At 40.6% G+C, this 21,159-nt stretch overlaps 1 protein-coding gene across 2 annotated transcripts in view; it reads left to right on the forward strand.

The window, feature by feature from the left end:
- The window catches only part of LOC131468233 (IQ motif and SEC7 domain-containing protein 1-like), a 123,396-nt gene that overhangs the window by 21,060 nt on the left and 81,177 nt on the right, over nt 1-21,159 (forward strand). For both annotated transcript variants that reach the window (XM_058642259.1, XM_058642265.1), the window contains exons 2-3: nt 1,374-1,421; nt 13,943-14,050. In XM_058642259.1, coding sequence (XP_058498242.1) covers nt 1,374-1,421; nt 13,943-14,050 — 156 coding nt within the window. The remainder of the gene's footprint in view (nt 1-1,373; nt 1,422-13,942; nt 14,051-21,159) is intronic.

The raw sequence follows: 21,159 nt of genomic DNA on the forward strand, positions 1-21,159 counted from the left end.
CGACTACTCATTATTTTCTTCATTAAAGCATCTGGTGAATATTTATTTGGTCCATAAATAGTTAGACCCGGGGTGTCAAACATACGGCCCATGAGCCAGAACCGGCCCACCAGAGGGTCCAATCCGGCCCCACAGGCTGAATTTGTGCAAATGTATAGAATTGAATTATAATGAGAAATACTGTATTTTTTGAGTTAGGGTTAGCGCGTGTGTAAATGGCAAACTTAAGGCATAATATTGTTGAAATTGCACTTCATTCATGTAAAAGCAAAGGGAAACATTTGAAGTATTTGTTGCTTATAGGTTATTATGCTGTTATTTTGGCCCCTTATGCTGTTATTGTGGCCCCTGAACTAATTTTAGTTTTCCGCCGCTGAGTTAGACAAATGTGATAAATCACTGAGAGGAAATGAAAGATTATTGTTTTACAGGAACCTCAGCGATGATGACGTCAATGTCTGGATTTGTTCTCAAACCAAAGATATTCATGAGCAAAGAAACCTGAAAATATCCACAATATCCAAATCAGAGAATCCCTTCATCAGTCATGCACATTGTTGGGTTTAGCTATCCCTTAATGGTTTAATGGTTTAAAAACGAATGAAAACAATAGTTATTTTCTATTAGTTTTGATCATTAAACCGCTTCTCGTGCGTTTAGAGGTCCGTTTACAAACACAGTTTGGCATCTTTTGCACTTGGAGAGATTTGTGCCCGTCTAACGCCAGCATGGCAGAGCCCCAGTCGATCTTAAATTGTCTATCAAGGAAATAAATAGGACCTCCAAAAAGCCTGGAGTGTCTGGAATAGCATCTTTCATCTTTCCCTGCAATGGAGGCAGCGAAAAAGTCATTCAGCCATCATGAATTTTCCAATTTGCCGTCTTTGATAACTGCGCCGTGTCAAAATATCCATGAAGAATATCTCTTTAATTGTGACATTTGTTATCTTGACAGCGCGATGCGTTATTGCTGTCCATGTTTACTTGTTCCCCCCCCCCACTGTCATCACCACTGTAGTCACAGAAATGACCAAACGTTTTAATCAACGCTGCAGAACATTTGCATTTTGTGAATGCCACATGTAAGCTGTGGAGAGAAATTGAAGTGCGGCTCTCTTTTCCTAGTTTGATGATTCGTTTTATAGCATGTAGCACCTGCGCCTAACAGCTTAACTTGGCTTGCTGTGATGTGTATAAAGTGAAGGTGGTCACTGAGGCGTGCCGTTATCTGCATACTGGCACAGTGCAGCAGCAGCAGCAGCAGCAGCAGCAGCAGCAGCAGCAGCAGCAGCAGCAGCAGCAGCAGCAGCAGCAGCAGCAGCAGCAGCAGCAGCGTCTCTGTTTCCATCTGCTCAACAAAATCATTGAAGCAGTGTTTTTCTGTCTTGCAGGTCTGAATGTGACGACTCCAGAATGGTCAGGTATGTGCAGCTCCGGTCTTCTCTCTGGAAACACTTCTAAAACATGTGTGCACTTCTCACGTGGGGCAGTTCAGCTGCTCACAAAGGAAAGTGTGATCTGATCAGCAAACCCTAAATATGACATATCAAATGTAGTCATCATGCTATAAAGAAACCCCCGTCGTCACCTCAACGTGAGTGACGGCTGCAAATGTCTACCACGCACTCAGTGTATTTAGTTTTTTTTAAATGTTTGGTTAAGGCATCAGCACAAATGTCTTATTGACAGCTAAGTTGTTATTTACCATGTGCACCCATGGTAAATTGCCGTGGGAATAATACACAACTCCTTATATGGACATCCTGAGGTGTGTGTTTATAGGTCACATATTCAGGCTTTACAAAATCTGGGTTCCTATGTGTTGTTGAGTCAAATTTATGATTAGTTTTATTAGTAGTGATATAGTGGTGCAATAATTGTGCAGAAGTCACAAAATAGACCGTTTTTTCCTTTTTTTTTGTTCATAAAAATGAGCCAAGTGAACTTTGAACTGTGACGTATTTCTAAATTTCACAAATTAAAAAAAAAAAAAAAAAAAAAGATATAAGACACTCTATACTGCACATTCTTATAGCCTCTGTATGTACTTATGTTTTAATGTTTAAAAAGCACCCCGTGTTTTCAGGGTTAAAAGAGGTAAATGACTATAATCTGATTGACATCCGTATCCGATAGAAATTCAAAGTTGTGACAAAACAAGTGGACAAAAAGCCGTCTATAGTGTCCACTGAGAGAGTTAAAGCTGCGGTAGGCAACATATTAATGTCGTAATTGGTCAATACATTTGTAATAATTTCAGGATAATGTAGCTCGAGTGATTTGAGAGAGCCTGACTTGTTCTCCTCTTCTCTTCTCTGAAATCTGAACCAGACAGAAGACTTTGACCGGGTACAGCAGCTCAGACAGAGAGCAGAGGCAGAGGCAGAGGCAATAACTTGCAATGCTAAAAAGCAACCTGAAAAAATCTCAGCTCTCATCCATGAACTATCTGTTCTGTAACTAACTTCAGGTTAACTGTGACATATATGGACAAAAGTTTACTTTAATATGGAGTCGGAGCGCCTTTTGCAGCTGTAACAGCGTCCAGTCTTCATTTATGAGGTCAGACGCTGATGTTGGACGAGAAGGTCTGGCTCACATTCTCTGTTCCAGCTCAGGTTTCTGTGCGGGTCAGTCAAGTTCTTCCACACCAAAAATCAAAGTCAAACCATGTCTTTATAGTCCTTGCTTTGTCCCCTGGAGTCAGGCAGTCATGTTGGAATAGAAAAGGACCTTCCTCGAACTGTTGCAGCAGAGTTGGAAGCATCACATTGTCCAAAATGTCTTAGTGTGCTGAAGCATTAAGATTCTCCTTCTTTGGAGATAAAGGGTCTGAATGAAACAAAAACCTCATATTTGAATAAGATGTGAGCTCATTTAAAACTGTGGAGAGTACATGGACGTGTCTCTCACTGGTGAACACACTACTCTCTGTATCTGCGGCTCCTCTCTTCGGTGATGCCGTGTGATCCAAGATCCAAGTGTCTAGACAAGTTTGAAGCCTGTGCTGTTTTTTCCAGGTCACGTCTGTAGGTGCTCGACTGTCTGTGCTGCTCCTCTGGCCACTTTCTCTTCTGCTCTAAATGTCCCATTACACATTTGAGGCAAGTCCAGGGCCTGGAGAAGTGTGCCAGTTTGTTTTTTTTGTCTTTCTGTGACTGTGTGCATGTGCAGGGATGTGTGTCAGAGTGGACTTGTTTGTGGTTACCTCTTCTGGAGGAATTGGGAACAAAGCCTAATGAGGCAGAACGTCATTTCTGAGGCTGTGTGTACTTGATGGGGATCGTGGGTATGTTTAAGATAGTGGATAAAGGCTTTGTTTAGGCTGTGTCAAGAAATACAAGCCAATGCAGTATCCTACCAGGTCGTGTGTGTGTACTTGTACACACGTCTTTGTAAGGACCACAAAAAATAGACATTTTATGAAAGTGAGGAGTTGTTCCTCACATTTTGTCACACCTTAAAAGGGCTGTTTATGGGACTTGGTTTTAGAATTGGGGTTAGAATTAGGTTAAATTTACAATAAATATTTCCTACAGTTGTCTGATAGGTTTGATAGCAATGATAGTTTTGTGTTTTCTAGCTTTTTTGTATTCTGTGGGATGTTTGTGGGTCATATATGACCTATGTTTGCCTTATTTCAAAGGGAAACAAATGCTAATATAGTGCACCTTTTTGATTTCATGCACTTTGCGATGCACCTGAGATGTTTATTTTTCATTTAAAATAGTTACAGTTAATACTGTGCACTTTCTTACGCATATTGAGGTGTGCTAAGGACAGGTATGACCACAATCATTTTATTATAGTTCTTTTATTATATTTTTGATGTACTTTTTAAATTTGCCCTCACCTGCTGCTTACTTCTTGGTTTGAAAAGCCATTTAGTTGTGATGGTTAAGGTTAGGCTACGGGGCTAGGAAAGGTATTATGTGGACTTGTTGCCTCTTTAGGAACTTTTTCTGGCATAAACTCTGACCTTGTCAGGACCAGTAGTCCTCATAGGGACCAAAACCTCGTCCTAATGAGGCGGAACCTTATTTCTGAAATGCTGGTTAAGTTTAGGGCTAAGATTTAAAAAGGCTGAGGCATTAAGTGGTTAAGGTGAGGTATAGGCTGTGTAAGTGAATGGAAGGCAGTGCTGTGTCCTCAGTGTGTGAGAAAGAGGGAGAGATGTGATGCATGAATATGTGCTGTGTAAAAAAAGATGAAACCGTTTTTCTGATCAAATGTTGTAAAACATTTGAATCCTGCAAGATATGGTGAAGATCTGAAAGTTAGAAAGTGTTTTTAAGAGCAAAACTTTGCCTCTGGGGAAATTGCTTTTGGCCTTTGCAGAGTTTTTTTTTTTTTTCCTTTTCCTGAAATGCTAAACAATTCTGTTTTCAATTATATAAGCCCTGAAGTGTTTTTTTTCACCCCGGCAAATTTAAAATCTTCGTCTTCATCAATCACTGGAGTTCAATCTATCTGCGCCGCTCCTGGTGTTGATAATTAAAAAAGTGCCAGAATAAGAAATGTGCTTCAACTTTCAACTCTTATAGTCACTTTATAGCTTCATAAAAAAACAATATTTACAGCTTAATCAGTAATAAAAATGAAGGAGCAGTTTCTGCTATAGGGCCCGTGCATGCTTCACACATTCCACATCGGCAGAGCGTGTGCTGTCGGTCAAATGCTGTAGCTTTGCATGCATTCTTCTGTGAATGAGCAGACGGATGACAAAAAATTCCCGTCACAGAGCCCGACGGACCTCCCTGGACACGCGGACGTGGACAGTATAAGCTGTGCAGGTTCTTGTGACAGCTGTACACGTCTGAGCTGCTGCCGACAGCAGAGCTGAGGATGAAATAGTCGCCATTAAGAGAATAACAGCCAGTAACATCATACACCTGGGAAACCAAAGGTGGAGTCATTCAACATTTGTGTCTGTACAGACGGCCAAGCTCTCACGGATAAATGGACTGCGTTTATAAAGCGTGTTTCTAGCCTTATTGACCACTTAACATTCCACATCCCAATAGCAAAGACCCACACTCAGCCACACTCACCCACACTGCTGCTCTGTATTGTGTTATCAATCATTCGATCATACACTGATGACACATCAGGGTCCATTCTCTATTTAAGGTTCAGTGCTCGCCCAAGGTCACTTCACTGCTCAAGTGCGGAAGTGAAGGTTCTGTGGATCAAACCACTGACCTTCTGCTTAATGGAAGGGAGGACCAGCTCCTCCCCTTTTACAGTCAGAAATAGTCCCGCACAGTATGGAACATGGCACCACATGACTTTGCAGATTCAGTCCAACAGATGCAATTGGAGTGAGATTTAAAATGTTCAATTTGAAAAGTATTAAAAGTCATTAGTCCAACCAGGAGATTTTATGACAACATTTCTCACCTCATTTGCCAAATTAGTACGATGAGAGAAAGATGAGAGAGAGAGAAGTGGCTCAGCCTAAACAAAGCCTTACTTGTGCTGCATTCATTAAGAACACACTGTAAACAACTGTACAGACCCATATAGTTATAGTATATAGAAAAATACACTAATAACCACGTTGCCCCATATATTATATTCATGAATTCTGCTCCTGCTCCAACACTGTGTTGAATAAAGTATACCCGGATCATAAAGTTGGTCCTTTGCACATAAAAAACAACAATAATGTAACTGTAATTAAAAAAAACAAACAAGCAAAAACATGTTAAACATGTTGGATTAATGAATTCAAATATCAACTTTTTGATTGAATTATCAAATGTAAAACTCCTGCAAAAGTCAGGTTCACCTTTTTAAAATACATCTCCTGTGACCTCATATGATCTAATCTGGCTGTAAGGATTTTGGCAGTGGCTGCAAATAAATAAAAACACAGAACAAACAGGTTGGACAGGACGTCAGCTGAGGACGTGGTCTCTTATAATGTGTCCCGAGGACAGACTGCATTCATACAGCTGAGGAATGTGGCCACTCATGTCCTCTTCCTTCTTTAGGATGGATTGAGAGAGTTCAGACCTGCCTGGATTACTCAGGATTAGAGCTGCAACTAACTAACGTTTATATTCATGCTCGATTCATCTGTCGATTATTTTCTCAATTAATCGAGTAATCGTTTGGTTGGTAAAGTTTTCATCACTGTTTTTTAAACAGGGCAATGATGTTCTCAAATGTCTTGTTTTGTCCACAAACCAGTTTCAATGATTTCTTTGTGAAACCAGAGATTATTCACATTCAAGAAGCTGCAAAATCCGAAAACACGCAAACCAATGAATCGATCATCGCGTTAGGATAAGTCAGAGTTCTGGTTCTGAATAAGCCTTTAGTTGAGATGTGTGCATGCTAGGGGTGAAGCGATTAATCGATTACTAAATTAATCGATTAGTGAATCATTTTGGTTTGTGGACAAAACAAGACATTTGCGAATATCAGCATTTCCAGGTTTGATGAACACCGATCAACATTTTTTAAGATTTTCCGATATTTTATGTACCAAACGATTAATCGATTAATCGAGAAAATAATCAACAGATTAATCGATTATGAAAATAATCTATTATAAGCGCTAGTGCATACTTTATTTCCGGAGCACATATAAAAAAAACAACCAAGGTTGACCAAACTGCTTTACTGATTTAAAGGCACAGCAACATAAAAGGTATAAAACGTAAAATCAGGAAAAATAGAAGTAAAAGAGTAAAATAGTGACAAAAAACTACATAGAAGTGTCCAGGTTGACTTTGTTTTATCCCGAAGTGAAGGCCAAGGAGTGGAGGTGGCTCTTTAAAGGCAGATTTAATTTCAATGGGTAACTTGTTCCAAAGTTTAGTGGCAGCTACAGAAAAGGCCTGACCGCCCCAGGTTTTTACTCTGGATTTTGGAACCTGTTATTGTGTCACTGAGTGTCCTCACAATTATAGAAATATGTGTGTGTGTGTGTGTGTGTAGTTGGAATAATAAAATCCATAATGTCTTAATTCAGTAATGCAGTTTGTGAGATAAAATGTTAAGACATAATGTTGTGATCCTAAACAGGAAAATCCATTTTCTAAATTCCTCCACCAACAACAGCAGAAGTCATAAAGGCCGAGCTTATTGATAGTATGACCTTCTTAAATAAGTCATGGTCTGTGAAATATCGGTCAGTGGAAAGTGTTGGAGACAAAAGAGATGAATCGCAACCTCACAAACTCAGATTATAATGGTTTTAAGTTTCAAATGGTTTTTGGAATCCTTCCTTGCTTCTCCTACTAAGATTCTCTCCATCTAAATGGAGCCGTTTGCCTGGGTGAAAACTTGCGGCAGGTGACTGCCTCTAACTCTTATCTTCGTGATTTACTCCGTAGCATCACTCCAGTTTAAAACTGCTGTGAATGAATTTACGGCGCATCCGTCACATGGTTTGTCTTTGCGAGTTTAAAATCACTGTAACAGCCAGCGCAGCACTCACAGTCCCCGTCGTCTCGCCGCCTGTTAATATGTCACGCCGTGACACGGGCGATCGGCTGTTTTTAAAATTGTGCGCGTTACATGGCTTGGTTTTCATTATCATTAATAATGGAGGAGCCACTGAACTTGGCACCGGGCGCTATAAATAAATAAACCTGGCTCCTGAAGGATTGCTTCACACTGTTTGATTGAAGTTTGAGTGTGTGTGTGTGTGTGTGAAATAGACGGTAGAGGTTGGCCAAGTCTGCAGGTGATGAGGAGAATTATTCTCATACACTCTCTCTGTGGCTAATGAGAGAGGAATAACAACACGCTGGTGTTTAATTGGTCAGCTCTCCTGTAATCAGAATGGATGGCTTCATTCAGATGTGATTATAACCTGGCTGAGATAGGCAGGCAGCCACTCAACAGCCTCAGTGACCTGCTCTTTATTGGATTGTTCTTCAGCGACTGTCTGATGATAAGACGCTCTCTCTGTCCCTGTCGCTCTCTCTCGCTGAGCAGAAACACAGACTGGCACAGCTCAGGAGTGGTGCGACACTTCATCACACCAATTGCAATTTCAGTGAGGGATGAAAGTGCTCTTGTCTGTCACTGAACAATTGTGTGCTCTTGGTATTCATACCTGTGCCTAATGATGCGGTGATAGCGCCGTTACCAACGGCGGCGTTTAGAATAACAATTCGGGCCTGATGGCCACTCCTGATCCTGCCGACATTATAGAGAAGAGGATGGACCTTTAACATCATTCTGCATAGGAACAAGTCGACAACACCTTCCTCCCAGAAGCCAATCATGGGCTTTATAGCAGCACAACAGGGACGCACAGCTGCCAACTGTGTTGTTGCAACCATGCAATTGAGTTTTGCACATTTTCAACAGATTTTTGACTCATAGAGTTGCATAAATCTGTTTCAGGTCTCAGGTCAGGATAGAAAAAGAGGTTAGAGTCCTTAAACCTTGCTCAGAAGAATACTCGTGATTAACAAATGTAGATGTATTCAATTTAGGGCATAATCGTGTAGTTTTAATTACCTGAGAACCATTAAAAGCAAAATTATGGCTGTTACCAAGGAGACTGCACTAGGTAGACTTTTTTTTTGCTTGTTTGTTTTGTTTTGTGGCAGGGAGATGAGCACCCATTTTGTCATATAAAACTGTGAAATAACCTTTAATGCTACCTTTGGAGAAAAAAATGGGATTTTGAAGATTTGTGTTGTTTAAGTCATTCATCATTGCTTACAGATTAAGTCATTGTTTACAATGTTTAAGGAAAACAACTCATATTTTATTAAAATTTTAGCACTCGAGTAAAAATTCTTCTGACTGAAATACAGTGTAGGAACATGAGACTCTTGGTAAACATTCAGGTGCGCTGCTGCTAAGGTTAAATCATGCAGCAAATAATAAAACACAATTTTTATTATTTGCCATTTTAACATTTGTTGTGCTGCCATGTTGACCAGATTTCTCTTATAAAAGAGAATTCAATCGCATTCCAATTCACATGTATCTATACATACATCTATATATATATACATATATTATATCTCAAGGTTCTGTACATGGTAACGCAGAAACCTTTACAATAGTAGAACGAGAACTCAAACTCTCTGACAGAACCAGACTCAATGATGTGCAGCCATCTGCCTCGACCGGTTGCGGTGAAAGGAAGGAGACTTAACTGGGTTAAGTGAAGTTTAAAAGGTTAAAATATTCAGATATTATTTAAGTTAATTGCACAGTAGGCCATAAAGGACAGAACATGAAACTGCATTTCTGAGGTTGGAGTTGCATTATGAAATAGTGCAACTATAAAACATTTAGGAAAGTGGACCTCGCTTTTGATTTTCAAAATTGTTTTGTGGTGCTATTTTTGAGTATAATATCATATAATTTGATTTAAAGTGTACATGCATACATAAGTTTATACAGGTATGTTTGTGTATATGTTTACATTATATGGCTATATTATTTTATTTATATATATATATATATACATGTATATTTATTTATATATATATATATATATATATATATATATATACATGTATATTTATTTATTTTTATTTTTTCTGTTATCCCCCTCAGAAAGGCAGCATTTACCTTAGGGATAATGTACAGATACGTACAAACACTTTGCTCTTGTCCCTGGATCGAGAGGCTAATTGAAGATTGGCGGTCACTGGTGTTGGTGTCACCATGACCGGGCTCTTTGTCAGTGGTTCATATTCTCTCCCAGTTCTGCTTTCATTGAACGTGTTTGGTCCCATGCATACAAAAGCCACTTCATAGTGACTGACTGGAGAGGGTTCTGGAAAGGGGTTCGGTATGCAGGGTGTGTGCAGCTTCTATTCCCCCCTCCTCCCCCTCCCCCTCCATATAATAATCTGCAGAGAGTTAGGGGAAACAGAGAGGTGGGGATTATATAACGCTTCCACGTTATTGTAAAGCTTTGCGGCGCTGCTGCTGTTGTTGTGGAGGTTAAAACGTCTAATGAGTTTGTCTCTGAAGAACACTCGGAAGCAAAATGTTTCCAATCGGTTGAAAAATTGAACTCAGGGCAGCTTCTCACTGCATCCACTGCAGTAATAATGTTTAATAATAATAAAAGTAATAAAAGGATTAGACTGTAGTGTTGTCAGAAAAAGGACCTCAATAAATTCTAAACATTCGTCTGAAATTAGATAATCAATTGCATAATACTGATACCAGCAGTGCCATGTTCTGTAAAATAAAAAAAGGGTTATTTGACACCATGGTTCTCAAACTGTGGTACGTGTACCACCAGTGGTACGTGAGCTTCCTGTGGTTGAACTTAAAATCAGAAATACTGTTCTACAGGGTTTGTCGTCAGATTGGAGTGGAGCTGAGGTAGTTTGACGTAGAAAATGAAACAAATAACAAACTAATGATAATAAATTAAATAATAATAATTAGAGTCGCCTCATCTCTCGCTCCATCCTACTCTAATTTCAATTAACCAGTGTGAAGTATATGTGGGGAAGAGGAGGATGATGAGAGAGAGAAATTATCTTACTGGGAATAAATCGGCTCCTGTGAAAAGTCTATTTACACCACTGTATTTTAACGTTGGGTGATAATGGTGTTACTTTGAGAACTATGTTGTTTCTCTTAAAATCCCACATTGAAGCTGAGAAGTCTGTTGTGTTCAAACCACTGTTAGATGACGTCGCATAATGCTGATGAAGCTTATCAGCTCTGGTTTATCAATAAAACATTTACATGTAAAGCGTACGACACGATTGCGGCCGTGAAAAATAAAAAGAGAGAAGTGTTAATAGGAGTTTACATCATGATCGTGATTTTTGCCCCTCATAAACGTGACCATCAAATATTAAAAAACTGCCAACAGTGCTCTCGTAAACCACAGCAGTCCTACTCCAGCTGAACACAGCGAGAAGTACCAACGAGTGGATTCTTACAGCTAAAGACAAAAACCTGGGCGTTCAGTAGGACTTCACAGTTGTAGCCTTTCACATTTGTGATCTGCCAACAGCAATCTCACGCTCCCCGAACAGCTGCCTGATTATGTGCCTGTGCCAATCTGCCCGTGTCCGTGTCTCATAGCGCTATGTTTCCTGGATGCAGTCTAGACAAGTAATGCTACGGTAAAAGACGGATAAACAAAACACACATAACTTACTGAAGTGCTGTAGAAAAACTTGAAATGGCTCCATTTATGTCTGTCTCTGTGTGTGTGTGTGTGTGTGTGTGTGTACTCGTGAACCAGCGGACTTCGGCGTCGTTACACACTCACAAAGAGGGGACTCCATGTCGAACAAGGGACATTTTTCAGGTCCCCTCTTTGTTATGCTTTAAATCAACCTAAAATCATGTCTAAGACGCTCTGGTGAATTTTTTTAATATTAAGCAAAGTGGGGACTTGGATGTGTGTGAGTGTTAAAGCCCATACTCAGCAGCGCTCCTGCTGGCTGGAGCAGGGATTTAACACCTCATTCACACACACCGTTTCTAAACACTCCTCCACTGTCTGAATCTGTGTGTGTGTGTGTGTGTGTGACTAGGGAAGAAAAACTGTCAGAGCCGTAACCGCGTTGTGGGAATTACACAGAGGTCCACAAGGGCTAATAGAAGTTCTGCACTGGAACTTTAACTCGTTTTGTTCGGCACAGAAAACATGGTGCCAAGTCACCGGACGGAAGCACGGAAAATAAATAGTCACAATTAAATATCGCTGTACTTTTTTTGTACAAGGTCAGTCAACTTTAGCATCGAGTTGTAATCTTTGTGTTTTCTGTTTGGAGTCTCATAACAGCTACACTACTCCAGGAATAACTGTTGGCTGCAGAATGGGAGCAAGGAGACGACACTAATGTGACATATTTTGCCGATAACAGATGAGGTGTTCGCTGAAATAGCTTTGCAGCTGCAGTTTTCCCACCTATAACCAGGACATTTCATGTGGACTGTAGTTAATACACACATAAATCTGACCTAAAAAGAACTGGCCGCTCCTCTGGGGCAGTCGTAGTAAAAAAATTTGGGGGGGGCAGGTGCTTTGTGTCATGTGCTGACTCTCATCCTCAACCAGGTCTCTCTGCATGGATTGCACAAACCTATTATCTTCTCCTTTGTCCTTGGCCATCTCTTGTTGCTATGGAGATCTATGCTTAACTCACACGAGGACACCAACCTCGCCTGCGATATTTGTCCTTGTGTGAGTCTCTCTCCATTGAGCCTGCCGCTGGACGTCAGGTCTTACATGACCACCGCTCCAAAGGTCCAGTTTGTGTTAGTGTGTAATCTTGTCGCGTGACCTCGGGATTACACGCCTGGACCTTTGTGTGCAGCATACGGTAAAAGAAAAGGACGGTTGAAGCGACATTGTTTTCATGTTGTAGAACATTTCTCCCTGGTGGGAAAGCAGCCGCAATTTCTTTAATGAACAGTATTTATGTCATTGCACTGCTTTGAAACAAGGTCTATTATGTAAGTCACTAATTGGGAGACACGAAGGCGGGGAGTCTGACTTATTCAAGGTTCACAGCTCCCAACTCAGCCGGAGCAGAAACATTAGCAGTTTCTTCTAAATTAATAATTCAGTTTGCCAAAACAGCAGCAAATAGCAGCAGCCATGATACAATTAAGCTGCTGATATTACACACAGTCCAGCCTCGGTGCTGGGATTTCGATCCAGAGACTGAGCACAAGCTGTGTCAGAATATGAATGATGTTATAAATCTTTTAACAAAATGCACGGCTGTAATTTAAGAGTGAAACACGGGTCTCGTTTTAACTGACTGGACTGTCGCCAGTTAATCATTTTAGTATAACACAAGCAGTTGTGTCATAACAAGACTTGAACATCTTCTGAGCTTCAACAGAGTTTTGTGGGTTTTTGTTGGTGATGTGCTGCAAGTTGACAGCCTGAGAGAAATGTGTCTGGCCTGTCATGAGACAAGCTGCCCAAAGGTGACATGGATCAGTGAAAACCTTGACAAATAACCGGCTGTGGGAAAGCAGTGTTTCTGCAGAAAATGGTGTCCAGTGGAAAGAGAACAGAGGGAGGATGAAGCTGCTTCAACTGCAGCAAACTGGGCACCAAGTAGGAATGTGCTTTAAGTATTGAGCACATGTCGAGTACAAATACAATACAGTATTTGGATACAGAAATAGCTCTGCAAACTAAATTACACTCAGCTGACTAGCATTTTATAGAATATAACAGCCAGTTACGTGCACAGTTTAATGGAGCTAAGGCCGTAGTCTGACTAAGACAGGCAATCGGACAACTCGGCAAGTCGTAGCTTTTGCTCTTGCCGACGCAATCGTGTTGTTTGTTCTTTTGTCTCCTACTACTTCCGGGTCAGAGAGAAGGACATTTTGGGGGGATGGTTTGGTGCATGGGCAGTCCGACTTAAGCATATGCATGCAGGAGTAATCGGACTATGAATGGCATTATCCAGGTCTGTTAGTCTGACTAAGATGAGCTCGATTTTAGTCAGACTAATGTGTTCGCGTGACATTAAGAAAACTAATTATTGTCTTAGTCTGACTAAAATCAAACTTTTAACATGCATGAGTGTGGTAGACATGAAGCCCTCACTCACTCACTCACTCACTCACTCACTCACTGACTGTGCTGTGAGTCTCGCGAGAGTCCTCTAATGTGACTTTGAAGACGCTGTGAAGAAGGAACGGCGTAGCAGCTTCATTAAAAGAGTTCATAATATTAACAGGACATTTAAGCAAAAATTAGCCCAAATAATATTCCAAGAATTTGATAATGGTTGATTTGATGTCAGATGGATGAAAAATATTCAGTCCACTTAGAATAAAGAGGTGAAAAAGAATTAGACTGAAGTAAAAAATATGGAAATCACAAGCTCCTGTGGGAACCCTGTGAGGTTAAAATGATTGAGTTTCATTCAGAGCAGTCGCTTTACATTAAGCGGTGTCTTCAGCGTCTGAGAAGTGTCCTCTTGTAACACAGTTTGTCCTCTTGTAGGAGACATGCCTCCCTACCTGTTGAAGTCACCGAGGACCGTGGGAGGTTAGCGTCTGCGGGCTGCAGAAGGGCCGTCTCCTGCCACAAGTGGAAATCGGCTTCCTTTGGGTACAGTAAGATGTTATCTTTGTGATTATGTTTCTTAATGTTTAGTCTGTCCCACGAGGAGCATCATTGCGTTCCCGACACTGTGGCAGCAAGTGTTTCAGATCTTGTCTTGTTAATGTTTTAAAAGTCGTCACGGCTCCTATCAACCCCCCCCCCCCCCCCGCCGCCGCTCATTAGCCTCTCTGTGGCAGACGTGTTATCGGTGGCAACGACTCTGCTGTGCCCTGATGTTTTCAGGGGCGCAGCATTTGTGGTGCTGCGTTGTTGTTTTTTTCCTAATGTGCACAATGACCTACAAAAGAACAAGAGCATATTAGGCTGTTCCTCAATGGACTATGGGCTTTGTGAATGTGAGCAGCGATTGCCGCGTGTGCCGCTATAACTGCCACCACGTCAGATCTGTGGTTCTCAAACTTTCTATATCACCTGAGAAAACGTTAAAATACAGTGGCGTAAAAAAGGCCGAGCAAAAAAGTCAGCTACGGACTTTTCACAGGAGGCAGATTTATTCTTAACAAGGTCATTCGGTCTCTCATCATCCTCCTCTTCCTCACATATACTACAGTCACTGGTATAGTGACATTATATTAAGATGGAGCAGGAGACAAGGTGACAACTTGTTATTTTTATTTAATTTATTATATATTCTACGCATTCTGGTCAAAATTCCTCAGCTGCACTCCGATCACATACCCTGCTATATACAGTAGAAGAGTATTTCTGGTTTTCCTCCAAGTACTACAAGAGGAAGCTCGCATACCACTGGCTAAACAGGTTCTCGTACTATTGAATACTGTGGTATCAGTCAACTGGTTTTACTGGTTTGAGGGGGGTAGGGGGGTATTGAGGACTTGCCAGTGAAAACACAGAATTATCAGGGTGACACAGTCAATAACAATGGAGGTTAGTATGTTTGTTGTGTATAATATTTATGTGGGATCAGGTTTTTCTCAGCACACATGAACGCTCATCTTCTTCTACTGTTTACCAGCTGGTTATGATGCAGCTGATGACAATGTTAAATTACATGTAAGAGATTTTTGATTATCAGGTGAGATGACGTACGATGCAGCCTCTGCAGTCTGTGACGAGTTCACAGAGTGTGAGGCGTCATGGCGAGCCAGCGTGCCAGGTCTGATACATGTAGTTAGCGTAAGCCTTTCAGATAGTGTATCTGGTCCAGATGCGTGGCGCCTCGGTATCTAGGGAGGGAACCTTGAAAGGCGCCTAAGTTTGTGTCTTATCGTAAGCTATGGCTGTTTATATTGAACAGCAGCTCTGGTTATAAGAATATGTGAGTAATGGAACTCAAAGTTGGCTGAAGGTTAGAACATTCTCTCACATGAAACACTTTCCAACAGGATCTGAAGTTTGATTCCATTGGTGGACTTCAAACGATCTTTAAGGGCGCTCTCTGGAAATCTCTGGAAACTTGTTCCTGTTCTTAGCATCCTAATCTGCTCCGCTTGGCACTTTGATTTTACTGTACGTCTGTATTTCTGTGGTTTGTGATATGTTATCTTTGTCTGTCTGAAACACGTCTCTCTTGAGATACTTGCACAGTAGCCTACGATGCAGTAGGTGTCAGCATTGTACGGTCTGCAGGCGTCGCGCTTGGATGTCTTGGCCAAGTTTTTTTGCACAGTGTAATTTATAATGGTCTTATAAGATAGCTGAAATCACAGTCTGTAGGAGGCTGTTATGAGGCTTCAAAAGGCAGGAGACGGTTTCAAACGACGCCTCCTATAGTGCCGCGTGTGCTTCATCATCAAAAAGCAATGTGTGCCTAATCCAGAGCCTACTTTTAGCTCATGTGCGGCCTAAAAATAAATCCCACTGCATATCGTGTTACATATTCTATTTATAAAAAAGCAAAGTTTTTGATGAGTAGGAGCATCTTCAGTGGGTTGTTTTTAGATCTCAGAAATTCGGATCCCTCGCTCTTTTGCCCTCTCTCTCTCTGCTGTTTCTCTTCGCGTGATTGTCGATCGGTTCACAATTTTCAGGCACAGCTGAAAGCTAACACGTTAAATGGATCATGACTGTAAACAAGATGATGGCTGTTGATCAGAAGATGATTGTTTTTTCCCTTTCCAGCTCAGCGGCGATGTGTTTGTGCCTCTGTTAGAGCTTTGTCGTCCCACACAGACACACTGCTGCAATCAGCTAATTACCTCACGGCGACAGTGCAAGTGAACATGCCCCTGCCCCCCCCAACCCCCGTCAAAAACCTGATTGTTTTGACGTCGCTGATTTATCTCAGATGGCTGCTTTATTACTGAGCTCCAGAGGTAATCATTAAATGGGAAATGTAATTAATTTCTGTTGATTTGCACCTGCAGCTGGAGAATATTCTGTTCTGTGTCAAACACGACAGGCACTTTAGTTTTGTCCCTGTGTGTAATTTATGGCTGTTCCGTCCCATTCATGACAAAATATCTCATGAGAAAAGCCTTGAACGGATGGCTTTAAATTTGGTACAAATGTTCATATGGACGTATGGGTGAAGTTATTTAAATTTAGTGGTGAGAGGTCAAAGGTCAAGGTTGCTGTGACCTCACAAATCTTATTTTTCTTCCTCCTGACCACAACATTTCACCAACAACTCCAGGGAGTCCATTCAAAATTGGTACAAATATTGACTTGAACTGATTTTTGCCAAGTGACAACAATAGAGTATCTCCTTAAGTAACTAAACTACTTTTTTTTTACTGCCTGTAACTTTTTCCAAAAATCAATCCAAACCACTCACATGTGGAGAACCTTAGGTACGACTGTTCACTCCTCATATCCTGGTCTGTCCACATTAAATCTGGTTTCCTGAGCTGTTATTCACAAACACACCGACATCATGACTTTTTAATTGAGTTTGATTGCAAATATGTGTTTGGATCACGACATTTAAGTCACGATACGATATTATCACGACATTTAAGTCACGATACGCTATTATCACGACATTTAAGTCACGATACAATACTATCACGACATTTAAGTCACGATACAATATTATCACGACATTTAAGTCACGATACAATACTATCACGACATTTAAGTCACGATACAATACTATCACGACATTTAAGTCACGATACAATACTATCACGACATTTAAGTCACGATACAATACTATCACGACATTTAAGTCACGATACAATATTATCACGACATTTAAGTCACGATACGCTATTATCACGACATTTAAGTCACGAAACAATATTATCACGACATTTAAGTCACGATACAATATTATCACGACATTTAAGTCACGATATTGCGATAAACTCACACAACAGCTCTAGTGAGATTGAGCGTTTGGCACCACCTAGTGGATTGAAATGTCAAATGATTCGTTTATTATTTATTTGTAATATCAGTAAAAAAAAAGTATTCTATCATAATAAATACTTGTCGTGTATTAAAAGTGATATACTATCGCCATGTAAAAATATCGCAATATCTCACTCTCAGTGTGTGTGTGTGAGAGAGAGTGAGTGACAGGGAGAGAGAGGGAGAAAAGAGAGACGTGAAGAATTTCTGATTCTGTTTCTGAACTGAATCAAAGCTCCACTCACACTGCTGTCACATCAAATACGTTTTAACCGTTAGAAAAAAAGAAATCATATGCTGCCAGCAGTACGTATTTCACACTGATTAGTGTGAAAAAGAAAGATTTAAAAATAATAATAATTAAATTGCCGCAGATCAGACGACGTCAGCTGAGGAGTCGGATTCTTGTACATCCTGAGGACAGATTGAGTTCATGCAGCTCGTGGATTCAGCCGTACGCTTCACTCAAAACCAACTGTGATTTTTCTCTGTGATAAGATCACTCAGGGTGGATGTTAATACCAGGTCTGAACGTGGTCCAGGTCTAGGACGTCTTTTGGTGGCCAGAGAACGAGGTTCAATGAGACCTCACAAAACATGCGTTTGGCCTCGTGATCAATAAGTTATGTTTAAGTTGAAGTGCTTTTTTTTTCCAGTGTGAACAAAGTTGTGTCCACATTGGACAGAGGAGGAACAACCGCTGGGTGGTAATTTGACTTTTGACAGCACTTCCTTTCGCAGACAGGAAGCACACTTGACATGACTCGCAAAGGTCCCTGGCCAGATTTGAACTCAGGAAGTTGCAGTCGTGTAGCTAAAGAGCCCGTAGGCCAGCGAGTCTATAGAAAACAACAGTTTTCACATTGTGTCTCAAATAGAAATGCCTGAAGAAGCAGTGGTGTGATTATTCATCACCGAAGCTGAGAGGCTGCGTGAAGCTCTCGGCGAGTGATTGATCTCTGTCGCTGTATTTTTTTGTTCGCGTGGCACCAACAGGACCCGAGGAAGTCAAATATTAATTATCATGCCATTTGCGAGATGCCAGGCCTTTGATTGTGTGTGTGTGTGTGTGCACTTGTTTTAGATGTATCGAATGAGCAATGAGCTTATTTTGGACAAACAAAACTCTAATAATAATAATAAGAGGGAGAGACGGAAAAAGCCAAACATGACTTGCATTTATTTGCTACAGCCCATTTATCATTTAACCAACAACACATTCGCAAGTAGCATTACCGTAATTACACGACAGTTTGTGCTGTTAGAAAAAAGCCAACGTGTGGTTATTACGGTAATTTCACTCGTGCTGTTTCAGGAAACTGGCGAATCAGCGTCTTTGTCACCATTTAGGGAAAAATGCCTGTACATTTATTTTAAATATGTTTTATTCTCTTCAACACACAAAATCTGGTGTTTATTTACAACTACAGAGTTTTTTCTCAATAAAACTTTCAACTTTTTCTTCATTTTAAACTGTTAATACACCAGCAAAAAAAAGCTTTGAGGCTTAGGTGTTCAAGGTTTAAACCGACGCTGTCCTTGTTGAGAAGTTTCTGTGATTCCTGCAAACTTTGGAAACTTTGGAGTTAAAGGAGGTGTTAGGATTTAATGGGGTGACTTTGGTGTTAAGGCTGTAACCGGCACAGCGCTTCATCCTTAATGCCAGAGATGGGGCGATCTCAGGAGACGACGGATCACATTCAAAGCAACCGGAGCAGCTGCATTGGCTGTAATAGCAGAAACTTTCCCCCGAAATCAACTTAAATAGTTGCTTCTGTTGTATATTTTTCTTAACCTTTTGTTTCTTGTTGTTCTCCTCTCATCCTCTCTAACTGCTATTCCTCACAGTATCTATCTCTGTTCTGTGTCCGAGCAACAAAAAGGTCACAGACAGAAGTAGCATTTTTGTTTTTATAGCGCCTCACAGACACTCTTATAGATTAGGTTAGATTCCAGCTGATAATTATATTTAAGTAAATAATGACCTCATTTTCCGTGTCTCGTTGTGCATATTTGAATCAATAGTTAACTAATGATGCAATTGTTGCACTGCTGGCTATGAGTAGAGTAAATGAGCAATAAGTGAATTGTTTAAGGGAAAAGGGAATCTGAAAATGGTGAATTATTCATTCTTTTAAAGCTGCAGCGCTTAAATTTGGGTGATGTTTGTTGTTGATTATGTTATTGTTCTCCCTCTGTTTGGTCTTTGTGAAGAAAATTGATGTAAATGTATTTGGATGCTATGTTCCTCATCTGAAAAGTGGCTCTTTTAAGCAATACTATCAGACCTGACCGAGGGAGCGTTTGTGTGTATACAGAGGCAGCGCAGGGGCGGGCGGGTGTATACAAGGCACATTTATCTTGACAAATCACTGAATGAGCAGGAAAATTTGAGCAGCAGAATTCCCTTTTATGGGCCATTCCAACCTGTTTGCAACTGTCTCACTTTAGTTGCGCAATATTGCTGTTGCCTCACACCTGTGGTCAATATAGAGTGAACGTAATAATCACCAATCTACAGTACCCAGAGAGAAGTGCACACGGTGAGAACACGCAAACTCTACACAGAAAGGCCCTTGGTTGACAAACTGGGATTCAAACCAGTGACCTTCTTGCTATGAACATACTTACCTAATTTAATGTGATGTACTTTATTTCTCTAGCCCGTTACAACAACGCACAGGTGACCAAAGTGCTTTACAAAATAAAAGCATTACAGACATGCAACGGTAAAACTTGAGTGAATTGAATGATTGTCTGCAGATGAAATATTTAAATTGTTGGTCGAATGCTTCAGCTACTTTCATTCAATTTACCTCATTTTATAATATTTTACAGTTGTTTCCCTAAACTGTGATTCTAACCCTGCTCCAGATGGTAAAGGGGGAAAAAATATTGGGGATGAAATCCCGTTGAGTGTTGGGGTTCAGCACCTTGGACAGCGAACGGCTGTCTGTGAATGTGACTCCAAAGTTTCAGACAAGAATAAGTACCGTTTTCTTCACACGGTGAAGGATATAATACATCTGTTGCCTCTGTAGTGCAACACAATATCTGAGCCACAGTGTTTTGCCAACAGTTAAGATATTAAGGAGAGCAAAGAAAGCAGTCGTCCATGACAATGTAGTAAATCGAGGAGGAACTCCTGCCAAAAACTTCTTACATCCGCCCCGACCAAATTGATGTGATCCAAAACGGGGATTGTGTATATGTGGCCGAGTGAATGATGTGGCTGAGTGTGTTTACATCTTCTACTAGCTTCTTCACTTTGTCCGCCATCATATATTTGCCTCTGTGAATAATAGGGCTGCAGCTAATGTGCGTTTTCATCATTGATTTCTCTGCTGACCTTTTTCTTGAGGAATCAATGTTTTCTTAGTAAAATGTCCAGAATACATGGTATTTTGATCACTTGGAAAGAAAACACAAAACCAGAAACATGGGAACAAATCATTTCAGTGTGCTGTGTGCACCTGCGAGCGCTCACAAGTTCGGAGTAAATGGGTAATCCTCTGTATTTATATCACACTTTTTCTGGTGTTCACATGCTGCCAGGAGCAATGTGGAGCAGCACTTTTCATAATACATGTTGTCAATAAAAAAACAAACAAAAAGATAAATAAATAAATAAATGAGGCGGTGAACATGATTGTAATCTGTTCAAAGCGACTGATGAACCAACTAACATTTCTAATTCGATGGCTGTGAAACCTGCACTTTCTGAGGCTCCTGAAGGATACATAACTCTCGGTGTTATTAATTCTACTGCTATCGAGAGC

Source organism: Solea solea, chromosome 11, assembly GCF_958295425.1.
Source record: "Solea solea chromosome 11, fSolSol10.1, whole genome shotgun sequence".
In the NCBI taxonomy this organism is placed as follows: domain Eukaryota; kingdom Metazoa; phylum Chordata; class Actinopteri; order Pleuronectiformes; family Soleidae; genus Solea; species Solea solea.